Genomic DNA, 25,253 nt, shown 5'->3' with positions numbered 1-25,253 from the left:
TAAAAAGTAGTTATATATTACTAAAACTCGAGCTGGGGTTGACCCATAAAAACAGATATTTTTCTCCGTAGTGACCATAAAAGGTCGCTACAAGAGGTCACTACGCCTGTAGCGCCTGAAATGCCCGCTACGGGTGGCCGCTAGGACACTTAGCCGATTTTTTCGCATTCTTGAACTCATAGCGACCTCATTATGCCGCTACGGAAGACCGCTACAGAAAGCGCTTCAACTATAGCGGTCTCTCTAACCCGCTACACACTCCCGCTACGGTACTTAGGCGCCTCAGCTCTATCTTCTGTAGCGACCATCTTTTGCCGCTACGCCTGGCCGCTAGGAATGTCATATTGATATGTGTGTAGTATTTTGATCATAAATCCCTCAATACAGCTCCAAACGACTTGAAACCACCTCCATTGTAAAGCTAACTCAATTTCCAGTGTCTCCACAAATTTTGAGCTTCAGAAGAGATCTTTAAGGCCTTCATCCGTGTTCATCTTTCACTCTTTGGACTCAAAATTCCTCCAATAGTCTTCTAACTCATCTATGGTGCTCTCCAACACCTGATATGTACAAATGCAATGATATGCAGCCTAAATGTGCCTAAATGATACTCTAAATGACCAAACCATGCAAGAATAAGAAGTTAAAAACATGTAAATTCACAAGATATCATTACTTTTTAAAGAAAAAACACAACACTAAAACTAAAAAAATGCCGCCAATGGATTAATATATGTACCTCAAAAAAAGATTTGGACAAAACCAAAAATGATATCGATGCCACCAGCAGAAATGACGTATCATTTGTAGTAATGTCTGCCAAGAGCGACAAACAACGTATCTTGTAATCCGTCGAAACTAAAATCAATCATTACGTATTTGCACGGTCAGTGCTGATATTCCGAGGGCTTGAAACAAAACAAAAAATGGGGACTGGTATTTCATAACATAAATTTTTTTTTTTTTTTTTTTTGGTAAAATTCATAACATAAAATTTTAACTAAAATAAACTCTAGTAGTAAATATAAAAGTGCTAAACTACTAATCTATCTATCTATCTATCTATATAAATAAAGTGGATTTGGGTCTCTTCACAATGTGCCACATCATTGCAATTTCTTCCACGTGGCGATATTTTTAAGCTGATTTCCGTCGAGTTTCCATGAAAAAGTTTGGGTTACATGTTTTGTTCGGATTAAATCGTTGGGCTTTATTTATTTTTTTCTGTCAAGGCCCAGCTCATATTGTCTCCCGACTCTTCACATATCACAGCCTTCGCGTACGTCTTTGTAACGGCTTCAATTATCTTCAGGTTATATTAATCCATCCATTTACTCCTATTCTCTCTAACTAAATCGGCCATAGCATCCTCCTCTGTAATAGACTGCTTCACCTATCAATGTCTCCACTGCTTGGGATGAACAGTCCTACCAAAACCGAAATCCCAAATCCCAAAGGTCTCTCTCTCTCTCTCAAGCATCAAATCCATCAGTGGCAGAATTTGTTTACTCTGCTCGCCGATTTAACTACGCCGAGCAACGACCGTGTTTTATTAAAGCTTTGTACGTATTTAACCATTTTGATAGTCCGATCATATTTTTTTTTTGTCAAAACCAATGAACCTAGCATCGATTCTCAGGTTACACAGAGCTGCTCACTTAGGAATGAATCAGTTCAAGGATGTTATCAACGTTTACTTTATACGAAGGGGCTTGCCATTGATCCAAGCAACGTAGCGTACACAATCATGTTTGGCAGACCCTTAAGGTTTTGTGTCTGACACGCCATCATGGATCCATTTGGATGTGTTGGAGAAACTAATAACGGACTATTCAGCGATATGTTTTTTTTTTTGTGAAGCCACTTGATTTCCTAAACATTTGGTAGTGGATCCATATACACCTTAAGAATATCAAAACTTTATATGAAAGACCAGATGGTGATGCGACCTCTTGGAATTTTGTTGAATGTTCATTTCAGGATTTAGGCGGGTGAAGCAGCGGTGGATCAGGAGGATAAGATTGTTGTGCCTCCAAGGAAGGAGCATGAGGTAGAGAAGAAACAAGAACCGAAGCATGAACCTGAGCCGGACTTTGGAGAATAAAGAGAGGAAGATAAAAGCTTTGAAGGAAAAAGATGGAGAATTCGGCATACAATGACTTCAAAACACTATAAAGAATTACTCAAAGCCATGGAAATTATTGTTGAATATATATATCTTTATCACAAATCATCCTGCTGTAATCTGGAGATGGCAAAGGTATAGTCTTTTGTATATGTGTATAGTTTTTATGTAAATTAGTCTACACTTTTTATGTCATTTGTTTGGTATGTGGTTGAGTCTAAATTTGATCATGTTTGGATTCAGTATTATTAGTGAATCAATGTATAGTTCTTATGTATATTAGTCTATATTGATTTGTTTGGTACATGGTTGAGTGTAAATATGATCATGTTTGATTCAGTATGATGAGTGAAGGTATAGTTTCATGTAGTCTACAGTGATTTGCTTGGCTCAAAGTTGAGTCTAAATGTAAATTTGCTTGATTCAGTATGATGAGTGCATCAAGGATTGTGATAAGGCTGTTGAAAAAGTCTATGAGAAAGATGGAAAAAAAGTCTCAAGAGACTGAACTTGTGATTGAGTCTTATATAAAGCCCTTACGGAGCACCGCAACCTAAACACGTTGAAGATGCTGAATGAGGCAGAGAACGTCAAGAAAGAGTTGGCGCAGGAAGAATAATTTGATCTCAGTATTGGTGAGGTGGAGCACGAGAAAGCTATTTTGGTTTTGCAAAAATATTTTGGTAAAAAGAGTTATACTAACACCTTGGTGTGTTTGTAATACAGGTAATGAATTCTTCAATGAGCAGAAGTATCATGATGCTGTGAAACATCACACTGCGAAAAAAAAATCAAAAAGACTTGAGGTCAATTCTAATCATCTTACGTGTGTCACTGTTTTGTACAAAGGCTCAATATTTGATTGTTTGAATTAATTTTTTTGCTTTGAATTTCATACAGGCATAGAATAACCGAGCTGTGTGTTACACAAAACTAGGGGCAGTACCCAAAGGATTAAACTATTTGATTGTTTGAATATTTTTTTAAAATTTATTTTTTCCTTTACTGACTCCTAAAATTAAAGAAATGAATAAAATCCTCAATACATACATAAAACAATAAAATGCATCGCCCCATAAGTAAAAACTTTTTCATTTTCACTTAGCAAGAGACAGAAACGCATTGACATGACACAATGAGATCTACTAACAATAAAATGTACTTATAAAATCAATTATTAGTTCCCGACCCTCAACTCTTAATTAGCAAGACCTAATAATTCAAACTAGATTGGACTAACAATTAGCAGATGAAAAATGAAACTAATGGAATTCAAAAGAGAATCAATGTCCGTAACCCGGCGCGTAGCGCCGGAATACCCCTAGTAAAACATAAGTTCCCCCCCCCTCCCCAAACTAACAATAACTTATGGGTTTTGAAAAAAATACTTCTCCTTGCATTTTTTTTCTTCTGCAAAATTCATCATCCTTTGATAATGAAGTTGCCCAACCATGCCTCTTTCAATTGACAACATAGCCATGCCATTCAATCGCTATTTTGACATACTCGACCGCGAGTAAGATTTAATTAACTTTAGCTTAGAAAAACTTCATTCGGAAGCAACTAAAACTAGAATTGTTAACATCACCTTATATTCAAGCTAAGTATTTGGATAACAACGACCTTAAAACCTTTTTAATGTCTAACACTTCAACGGCCTTCTTGATCTCGCTTGGTAAAACTTCTTTAAAAACTCTAATTTCCATGAATAAATGATTTCCATCAATGTTTGAAATCTCACCATGTTTAAGAGAAGTTTCAAGGTTGATACATGCTGCTTTTAAACCATCCTTTGTTTCTAATCTCAGCTTCTTTAGATAAAAAAAATCTCTCATATTCTTCAAGTTGTTCAAACCTCAATTGAAGAGATACTATAGCCTGATCCACGATTCTTAGAAAAAGTCAATTTTAAACTTTCATTCCTCACGTAGATTCTCAAAGTCATCATCTCTTTCCATCTCTTCATCAAAATGCTTTTTCCTTTTAATAATGTGCTTTTGCTTCACATGAAAATCTGGCTCGATATCCATAGACTCTGCAATAGTCTTGGCTCATGCTTTTCCAGTTTCTCTGTAGTTTTTCAAATAAGAAACTATAACCCTTTCAGCTGAACAAGGGCACTATCAATTATCCATATGCTCTGATTGTAGCGTCGTACTTACTGTATTGATGGTAAATAGAAGATCATACCAAACAACCATACCATATATGAACTCAAAATTTCCAATTCCATGAGTTTCACTTGCAGCAAGAGATTCAGCATCATCGTGAGTTCCAAGATCATTACACTTTTCTGCCAAATAATCCAATGCAACTCTTATTCCTGGACCCTGTAATCAAATTGCTCGAACACTTTCAACGCGACTTTCCCAATGGTTTCTGATAATGACGTAAGTGTAACCTCCTACCATCTCCTTAAATAGCTCCCACCTATTTGTAAATGATGAAAACACACAATATATCCGCTGAATGATTCCAAAGAATGCAATCACTTTTTATATGTTTTAGCCATATCAAAAAGTGCCAAGTTAAGACTATGACAACCACAAAGTGTTTAAAATTCCCTTGAGATATCCAGCAATCTTTTTTGTACTCTTTTGTGTTTTCCTTTCATACTGGATCCATTGTCATAGTCTTGCCCTCTCACATCATCAGTACTCAAACTGAGACCAGCCAGTGTATCAAAAAGCAATTCGAAAAGCCCTTCTCCAGATTTATCTGAAACTTCTAAAAATGTCACAACTTGTGTTTTAGCCATGGAGTCATACACACATCTAATAATAAGACTCAGTTGTTCCTTATAACTCTTATCTGGTCTGCAGTTGGTGTTAGGAATTTTCAAGGCTCCTAAGACAAATGTTGTAGTATAAAAGATTGTCGAACCAGTTCTGAGGGATATCAAAGCACCGAGAATGCAAGTACTCACTTAATCTAAGTGCAACCAATGATTTAGATGAGTTTTAACCTACTACTAATACTAGAAAGCAATAACAGAATGATACTTTCTTGACTAAGGGAAAAGAGAACTCATGGACATAGGGATTAGACCTTGGGTGATCAAGTATCGAACTAAGGATGACAAATGATCAATCAAACTATCAACCTTAAGCCTAGACACAATTCTAAGCAAGCTCTGTGTCTAGATGAATGCTCATTTGCCAACATATCTCAAACATCAAATGTCTTTGGTTGAATAATATGAAAGCAATCATTATTAACAAGTCTATTAGCTATTTTAGCACCTTTAACAACAAATGTCTTTGGCAAAGTATACTAAAAGCCTAGGAGAGTTGTCTCAGGCATTTCATCAAACATCTTTTGGGTGGAAAATGTCTATTGATCAACTTTTGAGTGGCCAACTCAGAAGATGCATTATGAATACTCTACTAGCAAGGAACAAGAATGATCTACACTAAAACATCCTAAAACTAACCTAATCACCCTTAATCTCCATAACCCATGAATTCAAAAGGTGATTACTCACTAATCTCCATGATTCCTCTTAAACCCATATTGGATTTCAGATTAATCATGTAGAGAAATAGATAAGAAATCAACAAGAACACAAGATGAAAGCAATGAAATCTGAATCAAAAGAAGTTTTTACTAGTTCTTCTCTCTAGAAAAGAGATTATCTGCCTCCAATGACTTACAAAAGTACTTAACTTAGGTTTAGAAAGTGTAAAAACATCAAAACAAATGACCAAAAGGCCCCTAAAATAACATAAAAATCGTCCAAGCAAAACACGCGGAGTGACCTAGCATAGTCGCTCCAGGAGGTCACTTTCGACGCGTTTCTTTGTGTCTCGACCCGTCAAAACGTGAGTGACTTGAGCTGGTCGCTCTGGCTGGGAGTGACTTGAGCTAGTCGCTCTGGCTGGTCGCTCTGGCTGGGAGTGACCTCGGTAGGTCGCTCTGAGAGGTCACTCTGCGATGCTCGACCATGATGGATATGCCTCTAGTAAATTGATCATAACTCCTTCATTACATCTCCAAATGACTTGAAACCACTTCCATTAGAAAGATAACTCAATTTTCTGTGTCTCCACAAAATATTAACAACAGGATATTTCTCTAAAGGCTCCATCCATGCTCATCTTTCACCTCCTTTTGGATCACAATGCTCCCAAACATCTCAAATCACTCCATGGCACACTCCAACACCTAATAAGGACAATGAATGCAAAATGCAACCTAGACATGGCTAAATACTAATCTATATGATGAAAATGCTCATGGATGAATGGATAAAACAATGTAAATATGCAAGATATCAACTCCCCCAAACTTGTTCTTTTACTTGTCCACAAGTGAACTTTCTAGAACTCATAGGGAGAGAGGTTTGAAGTTGGGAGCTCATAGCCAAAAGAAACACTACTAGCACACACAATTAGCACACTCTCTTATTACACTCTAGCTTCTCTAGGCCTATCTCAACTCTTTTTGCCCTTACACTCATCATCAATCATCCACATATTCAAATCAACCAACTCTCACACTCTTTAAACACAAAACATTAGGTGAATTCTTGCAAATGGTCAGTTGGTCCAAATCATTTGGTTGGGTAAGGGAAGGCTTTTATTCAAGTGATTCAAGAGGTTCAAAACATATGATCTTTAAGGTGGTTTACTCTCGAAACAAGTAGACTTGACATTGCACATAATATATCTAAGAAAGGGATCAACTCATGCATACAATGCTCAATCTCCATTGTTCTACCCTTTTCCCAAACATACAATTACACAATCATTCCCAAATGTCAAACCCAACTCACATCTCTCACCAAAAGATCCTAAGAACATTAACTCCTTCTCTTTTGAAATCTACAAGGGATTTTTCACAACCTCAAAACATTACTTAGCTCCTAACAACTTTGCTAGCCCCCCCCCCCCCTTTTTTTTTTCTTTTCTTTTCATATTTTATTTCTTTTTTTTTATTTTTTTTAGATGGGGGCCAAGACTTTTCATAACTTGAGCTAGAGGTTTTTCTACTTATCCCAATAAGACAATTCACTTAAACACAAAGAGTCATTTCTTTTCCTTTTTCATTGCTCCCAAATCATAATCACAACTCTCACCCCCCACCTATAGCTAGATAATAGAGTGCCCAATCTAGCAAGAATGAAGATCAAGCATTGTCGTTCCCGATACTCTCAACATTATGCACATGTAAGACTTTCCGAAGAAGGCCTCACTCAAACAATGAAAGCTTAAAAGGAGGGAAAGGTTTTTTTTTTTGGGAGTGGTCTACCACTAGAGTTTGTCAAAATAAGATTGGCATAAAGGATGTGACAACTCAAGTGTGTATAGCCATTACTCAGTACACAAGGGACCATGAGCAAGAAGCATTAAGTTCATTCAGTTCAAATAGGGTTTGTAGTTGGCTTCAAAGACTGAGTTTCAGCAATCAACAAGTTTCAGGAAGAGTCTTCAAAGCTCGAAGCATACAAGTGTTTTTGAGAGGTGCATAAGCTACTCAGGTGCAAAGTAATGTTCTTTACAAGGCATTTCAAATCATTGCTCCCAATGCAAGTAAATGCAACCTATATGCTCTAGACTCTCCTAGAAATGCAAATGATGCAAACTAAATGAATATTTTTTTTATGCAAATATATATGTATAATGCAATGCATGAGACTCAAAATCATCAAAGCAAACGTGATCAAATACTTGGTACCTCCCCCAAACTTAAATGACACAGTCTCTGTGTTGTCAAGGAGAGAGAGATACCCAAAAAGAGAAAACTAATATGCAAAAACGAAATGGTATATACAAGGGAAAGTAGTGGGTTACCTTCTATGGAGAATGAGTAGAGGGAGATGCTCCCTCCTCGTCGTCCTCAGGTGGTAACTCTTCAAGGTACTCATTAGCAAGAGTGCCCATCTCTTCAATGTAGAAGGCTTGCCCGAACACAGTTGGTTTCTTCATTTTCTCCTTGATGTCAAAGTGGAGAACATGCCCTTTACCCAAATGGAGATCAATCGTACCCTCTTTCAACTTAACAATTGCTCCTGCTGTAGCTAGGAATGGCCTTCCAAGAATCAATGGGTCTTGAGCCTCCTCACCCATCTCAAGCACCACAAAATCTGTTGGTATCTCATACCTTCCAATCTTCACAGGTAGGTCCTCTAAGATGCCCACAGGGTAATTCACTGAACGATCAGCTAACACCAGAGAGAGTCTACACTTCTTGTACTGAGTGAATCCAAGCTTCTTTGCAACAGACAAAGGCATCACGCTGACACTAGCTCCCAAATCGCAGAGACATTTCTCAAATACCATAGGTCCAAGAGCACAAGGTAGTGTGAAGCATCCTGGATCCTCTAACTTTTCTGGAACATCAAGCCTTTGGATGATGGCACTGCACTCATGGGTAAGAATCATCATGCTTTCCATTTCCTTCTTCTTTGCAGCTACAACATCTTTCAGGAACTTGTTGTATTGAGGAATCAACATGAAAGCATCGATGATGGGCATTGCAACCTGAGCTTCACTCATTTGCTTCTCAAACAAAGCCTTGTACTTCTCTAGCAGCTGCCTCTTGAATCTACCAGGGAATGGTAGTTTGGGTTCATAGGGAGGAGGAACAAAAGAATTCTCACTTGCTGGAGTAAGAACTTCACCATTATTCACTGTTTTCTTCTCTTCCCCAACCTTTCCTTTACCCTTGGCTTCCACAATCTTCTCCAAGATTTCATCATTGATTTTCTCATCAACAATCACCACTTCATCATCTAAGTTGATGGCCACCTCCTCACCTAGTTTTCCAGCATCCCTGGTGAGGGTTGTAGGAGGTAACTGCTTACCACTCCTAAGGGTGATAGCTTTGGCCTCCTTGGGGTTTTGGTCAAATTTTCCAGGTAGAGATCCTTGCTGGCGAGTCTGGCGAGTGTTCATGGAAGCAAACTGATTCTCTAAATTCTTGACTGTAGAAGCAAGATGTGAGAACTTGTTGTTGAGCTCATTGTAGCTCCCATCAATCTTGGAATGAAGGTTCTTCAACTCATAAGCAACATGCTTCTCACTTCTAGTCTGAGACTCCAAGATTTGTTTCAGCAAGGTGTCAGTGCTGCTCTCTTGAGGAGCAGAGGAACCAGATGAGGGGTTTTGCTGAGGTTGATAGCTGCCTTGCTGGTTGTTTCGAGGCGGATAACCACTCTGTTGGTTGTTGGGATAGGATTTCTGTTGGTAGTTGTTGTACTGAAAGTTGGGCTCTTTTTTGTACTAGCTACCATTGTTGTTGATGAAACACAGCTCTTCCTGACCTTCCAAACCCTCAACCTCATGGACAACAGGTGGTGTCTCTTGGCTTGGGTTACCAACAAAGTGCAGCTGCTCTTGTGTGGCTTTATCAGCAAGGAGGATGTCTATCTTATCCTGTAGAGCTTTCAACTCCTTCCTCATCTGCTTATCATCTGTTCGACTGCTTCTGTCGTGGTCTCCACTGTAGATTGCATCACTCTTTACCATATTGTCAACTAGCTCCTCTGCATCTTCCTCAGTTCTCCCCAAGAAGAACCCATTGCTAGCTGTATCCAGTCTGGCCCTGTACTTAGGAGGAGCACCACGGTAGAATGTGCTCAGCAAGCTCTCCTTAGAGAAACCATGGTGTGGGCATTGAGCTTGGTAGCCCTTGAATCTCTCCCAGGCTTCACTGAATCCTTCCAAGTTCTTCTGTTGGAAACTGGAGATCTCATTTCTCAGCTTAGCAGTTCTTGAGGATGAGAAGAATTTCTCCAAGAATGCTCTCTTGCACTCATCCCAAGTAGTGATAGAGTCGCTGGGTAGAGACTTCTCTCACTGACGTGCCTTATCCCCTAAAGAGCAAGGGAATAACTTCAGCTTCAAGGCATCCTCAGACACACCATTGGTTTTTGACAACCCACAGTAGCTATCGAACCTATCCAAGTGATCAAATGGGTCCTCTAGAGCCAAGCCATGATACTTGTTGTTCTCGATCACGTTGAGGAGTCCTGACTTGACCTCAAAGTTGTTGGCTGCCACAGCTGGTGCTCAGATTCCGAATCTATGACCATGTATGTTGGGGCGGTCGTAAGTGCCAATGGGTCGAGCTGCTCGCTGTTGGTTGTGTGGAACGTTGTTGGCATGATTTTGAGGTATGTCTCCCATATCAGTATCCAAGCTCTGCAAGTGAGACTGTTGCTCTTCTTCTCGTCTCTTTCTAGCACACTCTCTCTTTAAAGCTCTGATGTGTGCGACTCTTGGAACTAGGTTTGATGAACCCTTGCTCCTCAAGTTCATACACCTGTAAAGTAAAGGGAGGTGAAGAAGGAGAATCAGTAACAAAAGAAAATAAAAATGACTTAGTCTCAAGCAATTGACTAAATCTCAATGTTTAAATCTACTCAGAATTTGGCAACGGCGCCAATTTGATGTTAGGAGTTTTCAAGCTCCTAATACAAATGTTGTAGTATAGTGATTGTCGAACCAGTTCTGAGGGGATATCAAAGCACCGAGAATGCAAGTACTCACTTAATCTAAATGCAACCAATGATTTAGATGAGTTTTAAACTACTACTAATACTAGAAAGCAATAACAGAATGATACTTTCTTGACTAAGGGAAAAGAAAACTCATGGACATAGGGATTAGACCTTGGGTGAACAAGTATCGAACTAAGGATGACAAATGATCAATCAAACTATCAACCTTAAGCCTAGACACAATTCTAAGCAAGCTCTATGTCTAGATGAATGCTCATTTGCTAACATATCTCAAACATCAAATGTCTTTGGTTGAATAATATGAAAGCAATCATTATTAACAAGTCTATTAGCTATTTTAGCACCTTTAACAACAAATGTCTTTGGCAAAGTATACTAAAAGCCTATGAGAGTTGTCTCAGGCATTTCATCAAACACCTTTTGGGTGGGAAATGTCTATTGATCAAATTTTGAGTGGCCAACTCAGAAGATGCATTATGAATACTCTACTAGCAAGGAACAAGAATGATCTACACTAAAACATCCTAGAACTAACCTAATCACCCTTAATCTCCCTAACCCATGAATTCAAAAGGTGATTACTCACTAATCTCCATGATTCCTCTTAAACCCATATTGGATTTTAGATTAATCATGTAGAGAAATATATAAGAAATCAACAAGAACACAAGATGAAAGCAATGAAATCTAAATCAAAAGAAGTTTTTACTAGTTCTTCTCTCTAGAAATGAGATTATCTGCCTCCAATGACTTACAAAAGTACTTAACTTAGGCTTAGAAAGTGTAAAAACATCAAAACAAATGACCAAAAGGCCGCTGAAATAACATAAAAATCGTCCAAGCAAAACACGCGGAGTGACCTTGCATAGTCGCTCCAGGAGGTCACTCCCGACGCGTTTCTTTGTGTCTCGACCCGTCAAAACGCGAGTGACTTGAGCTGGTCGCTCTGGCTGGTCGCTCTGGCTGGGAGTGACTTGAGCTAGTCGCTCTGGCTGGTCGCTCTGGCTGGGAGCAACCTCGGTAGGTCGCTCTGAGAGGTCACTCTGCGATGCTCGACCAGGATGGATATGCCTCTAGTAAATTGATCATAACTCCTTCATTACATCTCCAAATGACTTGAAACCAGTTCCATTAGAAAGCTAACTCAATTTTCTGTGTCTCTACAAAATCTTAGCAACAGGAGATTTCTCTAAAGGCTCCATCCATGCTCATCTTTCACCTCCTTTTGGATCACAATGCTCCCAAACATCTCAAATCACTCCATGGCACACTCCAACACCTAATAAGGACAATGAATGCGAAATGCAACCTAGAAATGGCTAAATACTAATCTATATGATGAAAATGCTCATGGATGAATAGATAAAACAATGTAAATATGCAAGATATCAGCAGTCGAGAATAACCGAAAAATACTTTGCCTCTTGAACGTTTTTGATGATTATAAGTTTAAACTCAGAAGCTAGCATATCAATCAACTCACCATGATCGTATGGCTTAAATAATGATAGTGAGTCTCACTTTCCTTAACTCGTCTGATGTTCTCTCGTATGACTAAATCAAACTCTCCATATGATTCAACAAAATTCAGAAAGTTTCCATTGTTTTTTTTTACCAAGCTTCTCATTAGTCCCACGAAATGCTAAATTCTGTTTAACAAGAGTTGTTACCAATGAAATTATTGTCAACAAAACGTTTCTCCAATGGTTTCTTTCTTCGTTGATTTCTTTTTGAAGACACTTGTCAATGGTCTGCTTCTTACTCAGCCTCAACTCTAATTATATCCACTTACTCATGCACACAATATGACAATGTGATGCAGCAGCATCCCATATTCATGCGCCAACATGATAATTCAAATTATCATGTTTATCGATTGGTTTTCTTTATTTAGGATTTTCGTTAAATTTTCTTTTCTAGATTAATGTTCTATTTCCTAAGCTGATTTGTAGCTTTAGAATCTATATATAAAGGGAGCTATAACCCTTATGATGGATACATTTGATTTTATAATAAGAAGAGCTTTGCTTTTATCCCTTGTTCGATTCGATTCAATCATCAAACAAGAAGTTGGACTCAAGAAGCTATCGAAAAAAACTCTTTATCGATCCAAGAACAGGTCTCGAAAAACCCTAAATTCTTAGATCGACCGTTTACCCATTCATACCCTGCGCCAGGTTGATATCAGAGCTCTGCTACGCTCCGAAACTTTTTCAACAGCTACGATGGTTCGGAAAACCCGTTCTCAGCAATATCAGGCAGATGATGATTTCCCTGCTACCCAACAATCCGTCAATGATCTGCAACAACAGGTCGCAAATCTCATCGCCGTTATAGCTGCGTTGGCAACTCAACATGCCGCACCAGCTATTCCCCGCCGCCATAACGACCAGATTTTTAACCGTGAAGATTTTGACAATGAGGCCATTCCTTTTACGCCGCTACGCCAACAAAACCCTAGACGCCGAAACAACAACAATTCCGGGTCAGATTCAGATTTTGATAACGAACCACACAACTCTACATGGAAATCGAGTTTTAAACTCGAAATTCCGGAGTTCAAGGGTTCAACCGTCGCCGAAGAGCTCCTTGATTGGTCTGAAACCGTAGAAGAAATTCGCGAATTCAAACAAATTCCATTAGATCAATGTCTTCCCCTTGTTGCAATCCGTTTCCGTGATCGAGCAGCAGCATGGTGGTCGCAGAGCAAGACAACTCGAGCTCGCCATGGGAAAACAAAAATCTCAACTTGGGATAAACTCAAGCGTGAGATGAAATTTTTTTTTTGGCCTTATAACTATGATCAACTACTGTTTCAGAAATTTCAGAACCTACGGCAAGGAACAAGAACAGTTGATGAATACACAATGGACTTCTTCAAGATGATTAACCGAGTGGAGTTACGTGATACCGAACAACAGTTGGTTACGAGATTCATTGGAGGGCTTCACCAGCAAATTCAATTCACATTAAATCTGTTTCGTCCTCAATCGATCTCAGAAGCTCATCAGCAAGCCTTAACAGTCGAAGCTCAATCTCGTAATGGATTCCCAGCTTGGAGCTCCAACAGACAGACCCGCTCCACAACAACAACCCCGACAAGCACAACAACTCCTACCAACACAAACGTCGCCAAGACTGAGACAGCTATCGTTGCTGCAGATTCACTTAAACACAACCGTCCTGCTAGGTTTAGGTGTTTCACTTGTGGAGAGATTGGTCATCGCCAATCAGCATTCCCCAACAGAGCTCGCCGTGGTATCCTCGTCGATGAACACAATATGGAGGACACGGATCCAATTTATGATGATGACGATAATGAAATTCAAGAAATAGTCGCGGATACGGGTTTGTCTTTGATGCTCCATCGTTTGTGCTTGGCCCAACATGGTACGCCTCGAGATCCTCAACACAACAACTTGTTTCATTCCAAGTGTACCATTAATGGGAAGGTCTGCAACTTCATCATAGACTCGGGAAGTTCCGAGAATGTGATCTCTTCCAATGTAGTTAAAAAACTTTCTCTACCCGATGAACCCCACCCGCACCCATATAAGCTAGCATGGCTGCAGCAAGACAATGACTTTCTAGTGACACGGCGCACACTGGTCTCTTTCTCGATAGGTGACTCTTATCATGATAAAACTTATTGTGATATCGTTCCAATGGATGCATGTCATCTTCTCTTAGGACGTCCTTGGGAATATGATCGCTGTGTACTTCATGATGGCTTCCTCAACACTTATAGCTTCCAATTCATCAATAAGAAGTTTGTCTTAAAGCCATCACCACCTTCGATACCTTCAGATACACAAACACCAACCCTCTTCCTCCAACGTGCCCTGTTCGAATCATTGATGCGAGATAGAGGAGTGGTTCTGTTTCTTGTACTATCACCATTATCAAAAACTATACCATCTATTTCCCCTCAACTTCACGATCTCCTCTCTGAGTTCAGTGATGTCTTCCCCGGCGACCTCCCATCTGGATTACCACCGTTACGAGATATACATCACCACATAGACTTGGTCCCCGATGCTGCCTTGCCTAATCTTTTCCACTACCGTATGAGTCCATCTGAGCATGAGGAGCTTCGAAGTCAAGTTGAAGCACTCCTTTCAAAAGGATTCTTACGTGAGAGCCTCAGCCCTTGTGCTGTCCCCGCCTTACTCATTCCAAAAAAATACGGGTCATGGAGAATGTGTATTGATAGTAGAGCCATTAACAAGATCACAGTGCGATATCGCTTTCCGATTCCTCGTCTAGATGATTTACTCGACCAGATTGGTACCGCTTCTTTGTTTTTCAAACTCGATTTGCGCAGTGGATATCACCAAATTCAGATTCAACCGGGAGATGAGTGGAAGACAGCTTTTAAAACGCGGGAAGGCCTTTTTGAGTGGATGGTTATGCCCTTCGGGTTGTCTAATGCACCTAATACTTTCATGCGTGTCATGAATCAGGCATTGCACCCATTCATTGGCAAATTTGTGGTCGTTTACTTCGACGATATTCTAATTTTTAGCTCCTCGTTCGACGAACACATCCAGCACCTGCGCGCCGTCCTGTCCGTTCTCTGTCGTGATCAATTTTTCGCCACTAGGAAAAAGTGTGCTTTCGGCGTCAAAGAGGTCCACTTCTTGGGATGTATTTTCTCCGATCAGGGGCTTTCTGTAGATCCTAGCAAGGTCATAGCAATTAGGACGTGGCCTCAACCAACAACAATCACAGAGACACGAAGCTTTCACAGTCTCGCTTCTTTTTATCGCAGATTTGTTCCACAATTCAGCAGCCTCATGTCGCCCATTACCGGCTGCATTCGCGAAGGAAAATTTATGTGGACCTCTCAGACTGATCATGCGTTTCAAATCATCAAAGATAAGTTATGCAGCACTCCGATTCTTGCTCTCCTGAACTTTAATGCAGCCTTCGAGTTACACAAAGATGCATCAAAAACCGGTATCGGTGCGGTTATAAGCCAGCAGAACCGCCCCATCGCCTTTTTAGTGAGAAACTCTCCAATGCGCGCCTGCGCTACAGCACATATGACGTCGAGTTTTATGCGGTAATCCAAGCAATAAAACACTGGCGACATTATCTCTTTCATCGTGAGTTTGTTCTCTATACCGACCATGATGCCTTGAAACATCTCAGTACTCAAGGACATGTCTCAGCACGACACGCTTCTTGGATTAGCTACCTACAGCAGTTCACGTTCGTCATAAAACATACGTCCGGATCTTCAAATCGAGTGGCTGATGCTCTCAGCCGCAGACACGCATTGCTTACAACGATGCACACTGCCGTTACAGGTTTCAGTACCTTTGCAGATCTTTATGCGTCTGGTTCTTTCTTTGGGAAATTCTTCTCGGTTGCACTTACTGGCCTTCCATCTCCATATACTTTGTGTGATGGTTTCTTGTTCCGAGATAGTCGGTTGTGTATCCCCGACTGTAGCCTGCGCCTCAAGTTGATTTCAGAAATTCATGGTGAAGGTCATATAGGCCGAGATCGTACGCTTCACTTGGTCTCCACGTCTTATTTCTGGCCTTCATTGCGAAAGGATGTTGAGAGATTTGTGGAACGTTGCGTCACGTGCCAGAGGTCTAAATGACAGTCATCAAACGCAGGTCTTTATATGCCACTTCCTATTCCAACGCAATCGTGGACGAATATAAGCATGGACTTTGTGGTTGGCTTACCATGAACGCAAAAAGGATTTGATTCTATTTTTGTGGTCGTTGATCGCTTCTCCAGGATGGTCCATTTTATCCCATGTAAGAAAACAACTGACGCTCTCCAGGTCGCCATCCTTTTCTTCCGAGAGGTGTACCGTTTACACGGTCTTCCGCCTTCCATCGTGTCTGATCGTGATTCTCGTTTCCTTGGCCACTTTTGGCGTTCTCTTTGGAAATTGCTCAATACTAGTTTGGATATGAGTTCTGCATATCATCCACAGAGTGATGGTCAGACGGAGGTTGTTAATCGCTCCTTGGGTAATCTCTTACGCTGTTTAGTAGGCGACGCAATTCGTACTTGGGATGCTCGTCTACCTTAAGCTGAGTTCGCACATAACAGATCCGTCAATCGGAGTTCAGGCCTAAGCCCGTTTCAAGTGATCTACGGTATCTTGCCGCGGGCTCCTGTCGACCTTTCTTTCCTTCTGGATCAAACACGCTTACATGGTGATGCTTCAGCTTTCGTCGACAACTTTCTTGAGACACATGTTCGGACGACACAACAACTCGAATCATCAGCTTCAAAATACAAGACTGCAGCTGATTCTCGTCGCCGCCGTTTGGTCTTTGAGGCAGGCGACTTAGTGTGGGTTCATTTAACCAGTGATCGTATGCCTTCTCATACTTACAACAAACTCAAGTCCAAGAAGATAGGTCCTTTGAAAGTTGCTGCAAGAATAAACGATAATGTGTATCGTATCGAGCTTCCGGCTGATATAACCACTTCAGACGTCTTCAACGTTCGTTACCTGTCCAAGTATAGTCCTCCGGACGCGCTTCCTAATTCAGAGTCGAATCCTACTCACCCGGGGGGACCTAATGCAGCAGCATCCCATATTCAGGCGCCAACATGATAATTCAAATTATCGTGTTTATCGATTGGTTTTCTTTATTTAGGATTTTCGTTAAATTTCCTTTTCTAGATTAATGTTCTATTTCCTATTCTAAGCTGATTTGTGGCTTTAGAATCTATATATAAAGGGAGCTATAACCCTTATGATGGATACATTTGATTTTATAATAAGAAGAGCTTTGCTTGTATCCTTTGTTCTATTCGATTTATTTCATCAAACATGAAGTTGGTCTCAAGAAGCTATCGAAAGAAACTCTTGATCGATCCAAGAACAGGTCTCGAAGAACCTTAAATTCTTAGATCGACCGTTCACCCATTCGTACGCTGCGCCACAATGACTAGTTTCATGTTGGCTCAATCTTATCCTGTCATTCTTCCAATCATTAAACCCCTTGCTTGACAACTGATTGACATCTTGATCTTGCCCGAACAACTTGCAGCAAAAACAATATGCCTTGTCCGATGCTTTTGAATAAACTAGCCCATTCATGTTTTGTATATCTCCATTTTTCATCTCTCGTTTGTAATACTTATAAGAAAATGTCTACCATGACCATTCTTTGGAAATACATAGTTCTCATGTACTCTTTTCATAGACCTATTTTCACTAGAAAATCTTTTGAACTTTGATCAACTATTTTTCAGGTAGCAGGATTGGTTTTATCCAAAATCTCCTCTTGTTCTTCACCATTCACATGATCATCGTCTTTAGTAATGTTTTCTCTTTCTCAGACTCATCTACAATTTCCTCTGCCTTATCATCCTCTAAATCAGTAGGGTTTTCATCACCAGTTTCACTACATTCCCCAGAGTTTTGATTTGTGTAACATACCTTAACGTAGAATTGGTTAGAAACTTCTTGTACCAATTCCACTACAGATACGACATATGTCTCCAAGCATCCTCACAGCTACAGCTTGTACCATTAGGTTCACTAAATGAGCCATGAGTGGTACATATATGTATTCTGAAACATAATAATTAATGTAAGAAACATTTGGAACCTGATCTTGAAATCTTGCTAGAAGACACAGTTGGATATATCTTAGATAATATATATACATTGAAAGCAATGCCGGAGATGACGATGTGGTCAGAATAGGCGGTGAAAGTGGCGCTAGTGTCGGTGGCTTGATTACCGTCGTATGATATTATCATTTTTTTCAATTCATCCGCTTTGCTTATATATGTATCCCTTATCTTTTTGTATGGTTGTTTTTTTTTAATTTTTTTAGCATACATGAAACAAAATGAGTTTGATACTATGTTGGTTTTGTGAAAAGTTGTAAAAAAAGGTAATAATTTCCGAAAATATGAAAGTATTTTGATATTCTAAAATTGATATATTTTGGGTGGCCTAGACAAATAAGGAGGACAAATAAGGAGGATATAACATGTGCATGCACGTTGAGCTTATATAACAGACAACGTGCTAACAAGCGATCAATTTCAACCACTAACCTTTTTATCATGGCTAGTTTTTTATATTTATGTAAGCCTACCTTAATTAGCTACGTACTTCTCACGTTAACTTTGCGACCCATCATAAATTATACACATATACTGCTCCTCAATCATGCTTAATGTTAAGCTCATTCTCTCAATCATTCAAATTTCTATAATTAATGTTATATGAGACGTACATATATGTATAAGAGAACTACTAAGTACATTGTTTCGTGTTGACGGCGATGGGAGAATACGTTGAATCTAAAAGTCTCCGAGGATGTCTGATCAACATTGCTCCACGAATTAAAAGAAACAATGAATATCCGCATGTTCTTATGTCTTTTTAAATCAAAACCTTATTACATCCGCCAACATCGTTATCTACTTTGTCTAGAAAAATAAAATACCTACAACTACTTGGGATTAGTTTGTTTTTAATTGTTCATTAGTTGCGCCGGCTTATATTAGCTGGAAATAATTATATACAAAAGACCAATAAAGCAAAGGCATTATGACAACCAATTAGCCATATATACTATCATTATCTATAAAAAATGGAAATCAATTCAAACAAAATGCATCGTAGGAAAATCAAAACGTCGATGCATGTTTCTAAAATCGGTAATGAATCAGAAAATATATACATACACAAATTCCATAATATTTTATTTTCATCTTATCAACTTCATATATTTCAAGCATCACCTCCTTAATATACTGACTGCATTCATTGCTTGTAAATTTGATAATTATATAATCTATAAAGAATAAAGCATTAAGATTTTACATTCTTTTTTGTTAAAGAAGATAATTACATATAAAATTATAGAGTGAAATAAAGGAGAAGACAGGGTGTTTATGGTGATGTGAACGGGGAAAAAATTGGTGTTTTAAGCATGTAGGAGAGTTGGGTGATGATGAAAATCATGTGAGTGCATGTGCATCGAGTTGTATTTTGATGGCATGTCCTTTAATCTGAGCTAAACCCTAATTATCCATCAATAACAACATTTAAAAACACAAAACAAAACACCCTTTTGGACACTTGTCCAAATATCATCCAATTATTTTGGGATAGAAAAGAGAACCTTCTCAGAAGCTGTAATCTCCATTTTAAGTTATATCTAAAGTTCACTTACCTTTATCTATATCTATCTATGTCTATATAAATCATATGAGACGTCTCATATTTGCATCGTATTATATCATCTTTGTAACATTCTTTCATCACATTAACCAATACACACTAACAATAATGGGAGTAACATTGGAAGGACAAAGAAAGGAATCAATTTGGGTTTTGATGAGAAAACAAAGAGCTCGAAGGGCACTTGTGAAGAAGATCATGATCCGACCGAAGAAGAGTCTAGAAGCTCACAGAAGACCATGCCGCGCAATTCATAGACGCGTCAAGACGCTGAAAGAGCTAGTTCCCAACACCAATTCATCAGAAGGTTTGGATGGGCTCTTTAGACAAACGGCGGATTATATTTTCGCTTTGGAAATGAAAGTGAGAGTTATGCAGACAATGGTTCAGGTTTTGACCGAAACTGATTGTGTTTAAATGACCTCAACTTATATTTTTGTAAATATTTCTGGGATTTAAAATCATTATAATTACAATAAGTGTTTCTAGTTTTTGTTTTGTTCGAGTTTACTTTTATCATCTCGAGTGTCTTGCATTGTGGTATATAGAAAAGAATTTGGTTTATGTTGCTGATGTAGACCGCAAGAAAAAAAAAGAAGAAATCGCTCCTAACAGACGACTGATGTTTCGGGGATAAAAATATCTAAAAAGTTTTAAACATACCAATTCATAATTTTGATTATAATTGTACGGGAGTAGTTTTGTGCGCAGTCCATCATTTATTAACGAACGATGAGTTATAGAATTCTTTTTAAAAAGAGGTGTTTAGATAAATTAACAAAGAAGAACGAAACTTTAAAACAAGAGAAATCATTGAAAATTGTGTTCAGTTAGAGAATGCATATATAGGGAGGCCATTAATAAAACCAAAAGAACTATTGCATACTGAGCGTTCAACCTTGGGCTTTACAAGTACTAAGTATCATATGAGAGCATTATTATTGGGAGTCCCTTAACACATCCCTTAGAAGAGGGGGATGAAAACCGAAGAAAAAAGCGAAGGGAAAAACCCCTAATTAAGGGCTGTCAATTACTCTCCAACGACCAGAAAAAAAAAAACAAAACAAAAGACTTTTTTTCTCTCTCTCTTCATCCCACCAATAATGGTGCTCTGAGGGCCCCGAATTAACATACCAAATTAGAAAAAGACATGTTGTGTTATGTCCTTTACTATTTTCAGCAATGTTGAATTTATATGAAAATCATTTAAGAAATATCCTATGAAAAAATAAAATTTATATTCTTGATTGAATAAATATTTTTGGCCCTTGAAAATTTTTCTAAATTTTTTTTTTGTTAATTACATAATTTGTTTATTGATGAACTAATCCTAATTTTAAAAATATTTTAAGTCAAAAAATCATTTATCGCATAAGAACCTAACATTTAGGCCTAAAAATCTCAGACATACTATTTGGTTACGATGAAACTATGGCAGCTCGGTTTTATATCATGATTTACCAATTTAAAAGTTAATTATGGTTATGAGAAGTTTACGTTCACGTGCCAATTCTATCTATCTTCAATATTTTTCTCATTTTTGTATCGTTTTTTTCATTTTGGTTATTGCTCGATATAAATATTGATTTTTGAGTTTATTCTGATTTCGTTATTTTGTTTTGGACTGAGATTTAGAAAATGTTTAAGAATTAAAATTATTAAAGAGATACATATTTAGGTTAAAATCCGCGCCTTGAGCAGAATAAATATTTTATATTTATTACTTATTTAATGTTTTTCTGCATATTATGAAATAATAAAATAATAATTATATATTAAATAACTAAGAAATCAGTTACTATTATGTAATAAATTGGCGTGCACATATAAATCAAATGACCGCTCTTGTTTATTCGCAATCATTTAAGGGTAAATAAATAAAAAAAACCAATCTTATGTATCATATATGATATATAATTAAATTTAAATGATATTAACATAGATATATAATATACTTTTAATATAGATATTTATTAAATGAGGTTTCTACCCATATGATTTTATGATTATTTGCATATTTGTGTAACAAAATTTCACACCAACGATTTTTTTTTATAATGTGAAATATTTAGTGGTTTCAATAATTTATAATCGTTTAAAAAAAACAATGAAGATTTAAAAATTAAAATATTAACTTTTCAATATATGTTCAACGCGAATATCAAAATATAAATATGTATTTTCATATGATGTATAGTTTAATTTAAATGATATGAAATATATATATATTAACATAAACACCTATTAAAATAAAATTATTTATTCATATGATTTTATAATCATTGTATTTTATTATAGAAAAAAAATTAAACCTTGATCACAAGAGTTTATGCGAAACTTTTAAAAGTTTTAGTAATTTATACTCGTTTTGAAAAATTCAAAATACAACATATACAAAAAAAAAATCTAAATTTTTATTATATGATTAATGTAATTATGTTATTTATTTTAATAATAAATAATTGAACAAAAATGATAAAAAGTAAATAGAATGTTAGCAAATCTTTATTATTTAAAATCATTAATTGCTGTATATATCTTAGTCACATTAGGCAATTCCGTATGTTTTATTTAAGGAAATAATATAATAATTTTAATTTGATAAATGAATGGTCCATAATAGACATACGATATAATATAACATTCCTTAGCAATTTAATTTTGGACTAACAAAATTCTCAATTGATTCTCAAGCCGCCACATAAACAAAATTAGCATTCCAATTACGTGACAACTCAACATGACAACTTTTTTAATTACTACAGGTTATAACTTTTTAAATGTTTATCTATTAATATATATGGGATTCGGAAAAGAGATATTTTTGACACTTTTTCGATTAATCTTTGGATATTTCGAATCTATCGAAAGGATTAGACTAATCCATAAAAGGAGATGTAAACTACATATGGACATTCTTTCCGAATATTCAAATATACTGTAAGAAATGTGTTCATATCTGCGTGGTCACACAATAGTGGGGTGCCCTCGTACCCATGTTGATTAGCAGTCTAGAACTCTCAGTCTACCATCGCGTAGATATTTGGACACACTTTTCACTTGTGTTTTTCTAGATGCGTTGCAGATCGATAAATTCACTGGTGTTTAGCTTAGAGTTCCGTTCTCTTCACTGGATTGTTTTTTTCGTATGCTTTATATTTCAGACGTCATTTACAAAAAGAAACTGATAAAGAAATTTTTTTGTTTGTCTTCGTAAATATGTTTAAGAAAATAGAAATATAGAATGTAAAACATAACCGTGAATCCAGTGCTTGACACCAATTGGCAACACTTTTAATGGTTGCGGAACATACATAGCACTATCAATCAAAGCTTGGTAGCCCCGTAAGTGCATAGAGTTGTGGGAAAAAGGTAAAAGAAAACAAATCCACAAAGATATAAACAAAATGTAAAAAGTAGGGAAACAAGTTACCATGCAAATTCATCTTTTTCTTCTCCATTTTGTTACTTTTGCAGCCATTTGTGTGTGTGAAAATGTTCAATAGAACAGAAGCAAAAAAAAAGGAAACAATCTTATGAGGTGAAACTACCTTTTGGTTTTTTTGTCTAGTGAGTGCATGGCAGATTATGGTGAGTGATAATCCCAAACTGAAGGTACATAATCATTTTCCCAAACAAGGCCACGACTGCAACCGAAAGAAAAAGCTCCTAACCTAAAGGGACAAAGTGGTTCAAGGAAGCAACAACTTACAAACCTTTACCCATTAGGAATTCACTGGTCCCAGGAAGTATCCATGGTTGTATTTTATACTGGATCCAATAAGATTCTAAAGCCGCAGCGGAAAAATCAAGATAATAATATTTTCACATTTCATAAATTTTATTTAATCATAAAAATATTGGACTGTATCAAAAAGTTTGGTTAGTTATCGTGCAATTACCACATAAGTTTTTCCTCTCCTACTGTTTTGACCTCACCACAATATATTCCTAATCACTTTGTAATAAATCACGCATTATTTAACCACTAGATTGAGATCCACGCCCTTGCGCAAAATGAGTTTACTTAATAGTAACATATATAACAATAAATTATAGTAGTTAGCTCTATTACAAAGAAGGTGTATTTTATATTTTTGTGTTCATTTTGGATTTATACTTTATATGAACCAGACTATTTGAAAATTTTGATGGATTCACCACATCTGATGTGGTGTTGACGTTAATAATAAAGAGAAGTTTAATGTCACAAACATTATTACTAGTCCAATACTTTATATAACTAATTAGCCGAAAAAACTAATTTATCACAAATCTGATTTTATTTATATATCTTGTAGCATTTTGTGATTTATTGATCAGAGAGGACGACGTAAAAGCCTATTATAAACCGATGGACTTTTTTACAACTTAGATAAATGATCTTTATCAAAAACATCGTTATTTGTAATTTATTATCTTATATTTTAAAGTGAACGTAAAATTATATATATAATGTGATTTTTAGTAACACTATATCTAGCTGATAACCCGCATTTTACCTATTTAACATAGAAACATAAATTTATATTTACTGGGAATATACGCATATATTTAACCTATAAACATAAATATATATGTAGTGGGAACATTAGTATATATTTAAAAATGAACATAACCTTTTCAAATAATTAGAATTAAATGATACACTATAGAAAGTCGCAATTTACTATAATTATTTGGTGTATCACTTAATTCTAATGAACATAAACTTTTCAAATAATCACACATTATTTAACTATTACGGAAGAAACACAATTAATTATAGAAATATTTTTGAAAAATTTCCTATGATAGTCATATTTAGTTTATTTTTATAAAATAACCCCAATAAATAAAATGACCAAAAGAAGTTTTACTAAAACACAAATATATACTTATACGCTAGCGTTAACTAATCTAGACTTATGGGGATGTATTCAACTGAGAGTTTCAGGTGATTTGTATTAAAATGACAAATCCACTGTTATTGAAACATGAATTTTAAAAACTCATTTAAAATCCACTGTTATTGAATTTGACATTTCTTAAAGTACTCTGAAATCCACTGTTATTGAAAATATTTTAAGCTGTGGAGTTTTAAAGTTTTCAGGTGATTTTAGGGTGTTTGGGTATGATTTCTTAGTTAAAAAAATTAAAACTCAAATCCCATAGTTTTAGGTGATATTCTAGAGTAGTTTAACAAAAATCACTTAAATATCTGCAGCTTATTGAAATCATCTAAAACCCCATTAAAAATCAAATCACATCAAATGTGAAATTGAATACATCCTCCTTAGGGTTTAGAGTTAACGAGTGGGGTTTTGAGGGTTGAGGTTTCAAATTTTAAAAAATAAAATAAAATATTAAAATTTTCAAAATAGAAAAAAACTATTTTAATCATTTTTTTTAATGCTATTTTGTTGATAAAAACTTAAAAATGCTATTTGAGATAATTGTCCAATATTGCTGGACAATTTACCGAAAAATAAGTGTAC

General features: G+C 36.8%; 1 protein-coding gene and 1 non-coding gene across 2 annotated transcripts; both read left to right on the top strand.

Moving 5' to 3' along the window:
- Window positions 1–9,724: 9,724 nt before the first annotated feature.
- On the top strand, window positions 9,725–9,831 carry LOC125584661. The gene has a single exon (XR_007321571.1). It is a non-coding gene; the product is annotated as a small nucleolar RNA R71 (small nucleolar RNA).
- A 9,703-nt stretch (window positions 9,832–19,534) lies between these two features.
- Window positions 19,535–21,057, top strand: LOC106386318 (transcription factor UPBEAT1). Its single transcript, XM_013826178.3, has one exon. It carries the CDS (start codon window positions 19,804–19,806, stop codon window positions 20,191–20,193), a length of 390 nt encoding a protein of 129 aa, XP_013681632.2. The 5' UTR covers window positions 19,535–19,803; the 3' UTR covers window positions 20,194–21,057.
- Window positions 21,058–25,253: the final 4,196 nt, after the last annotated feature.

Source organism: Brassica napus, chromosome C3 (genome assembly GCF_020379485.1).
Source record: "Brassica napus cultivar Da-Ae chromosome C3, Da-Ae, whole genome shotgun sequence".
Lineage (NCBI taxonomy): Eukaryota > Viridiplantae > Streptophyta > Magnoliopsida > Brassicales > Brassicaceae > Brassica > Brassica napus.
Note: the sequence above shows the minus strand (reverse complement) of the source record. Positions and strands in the feature narration are given on the sequence as shown.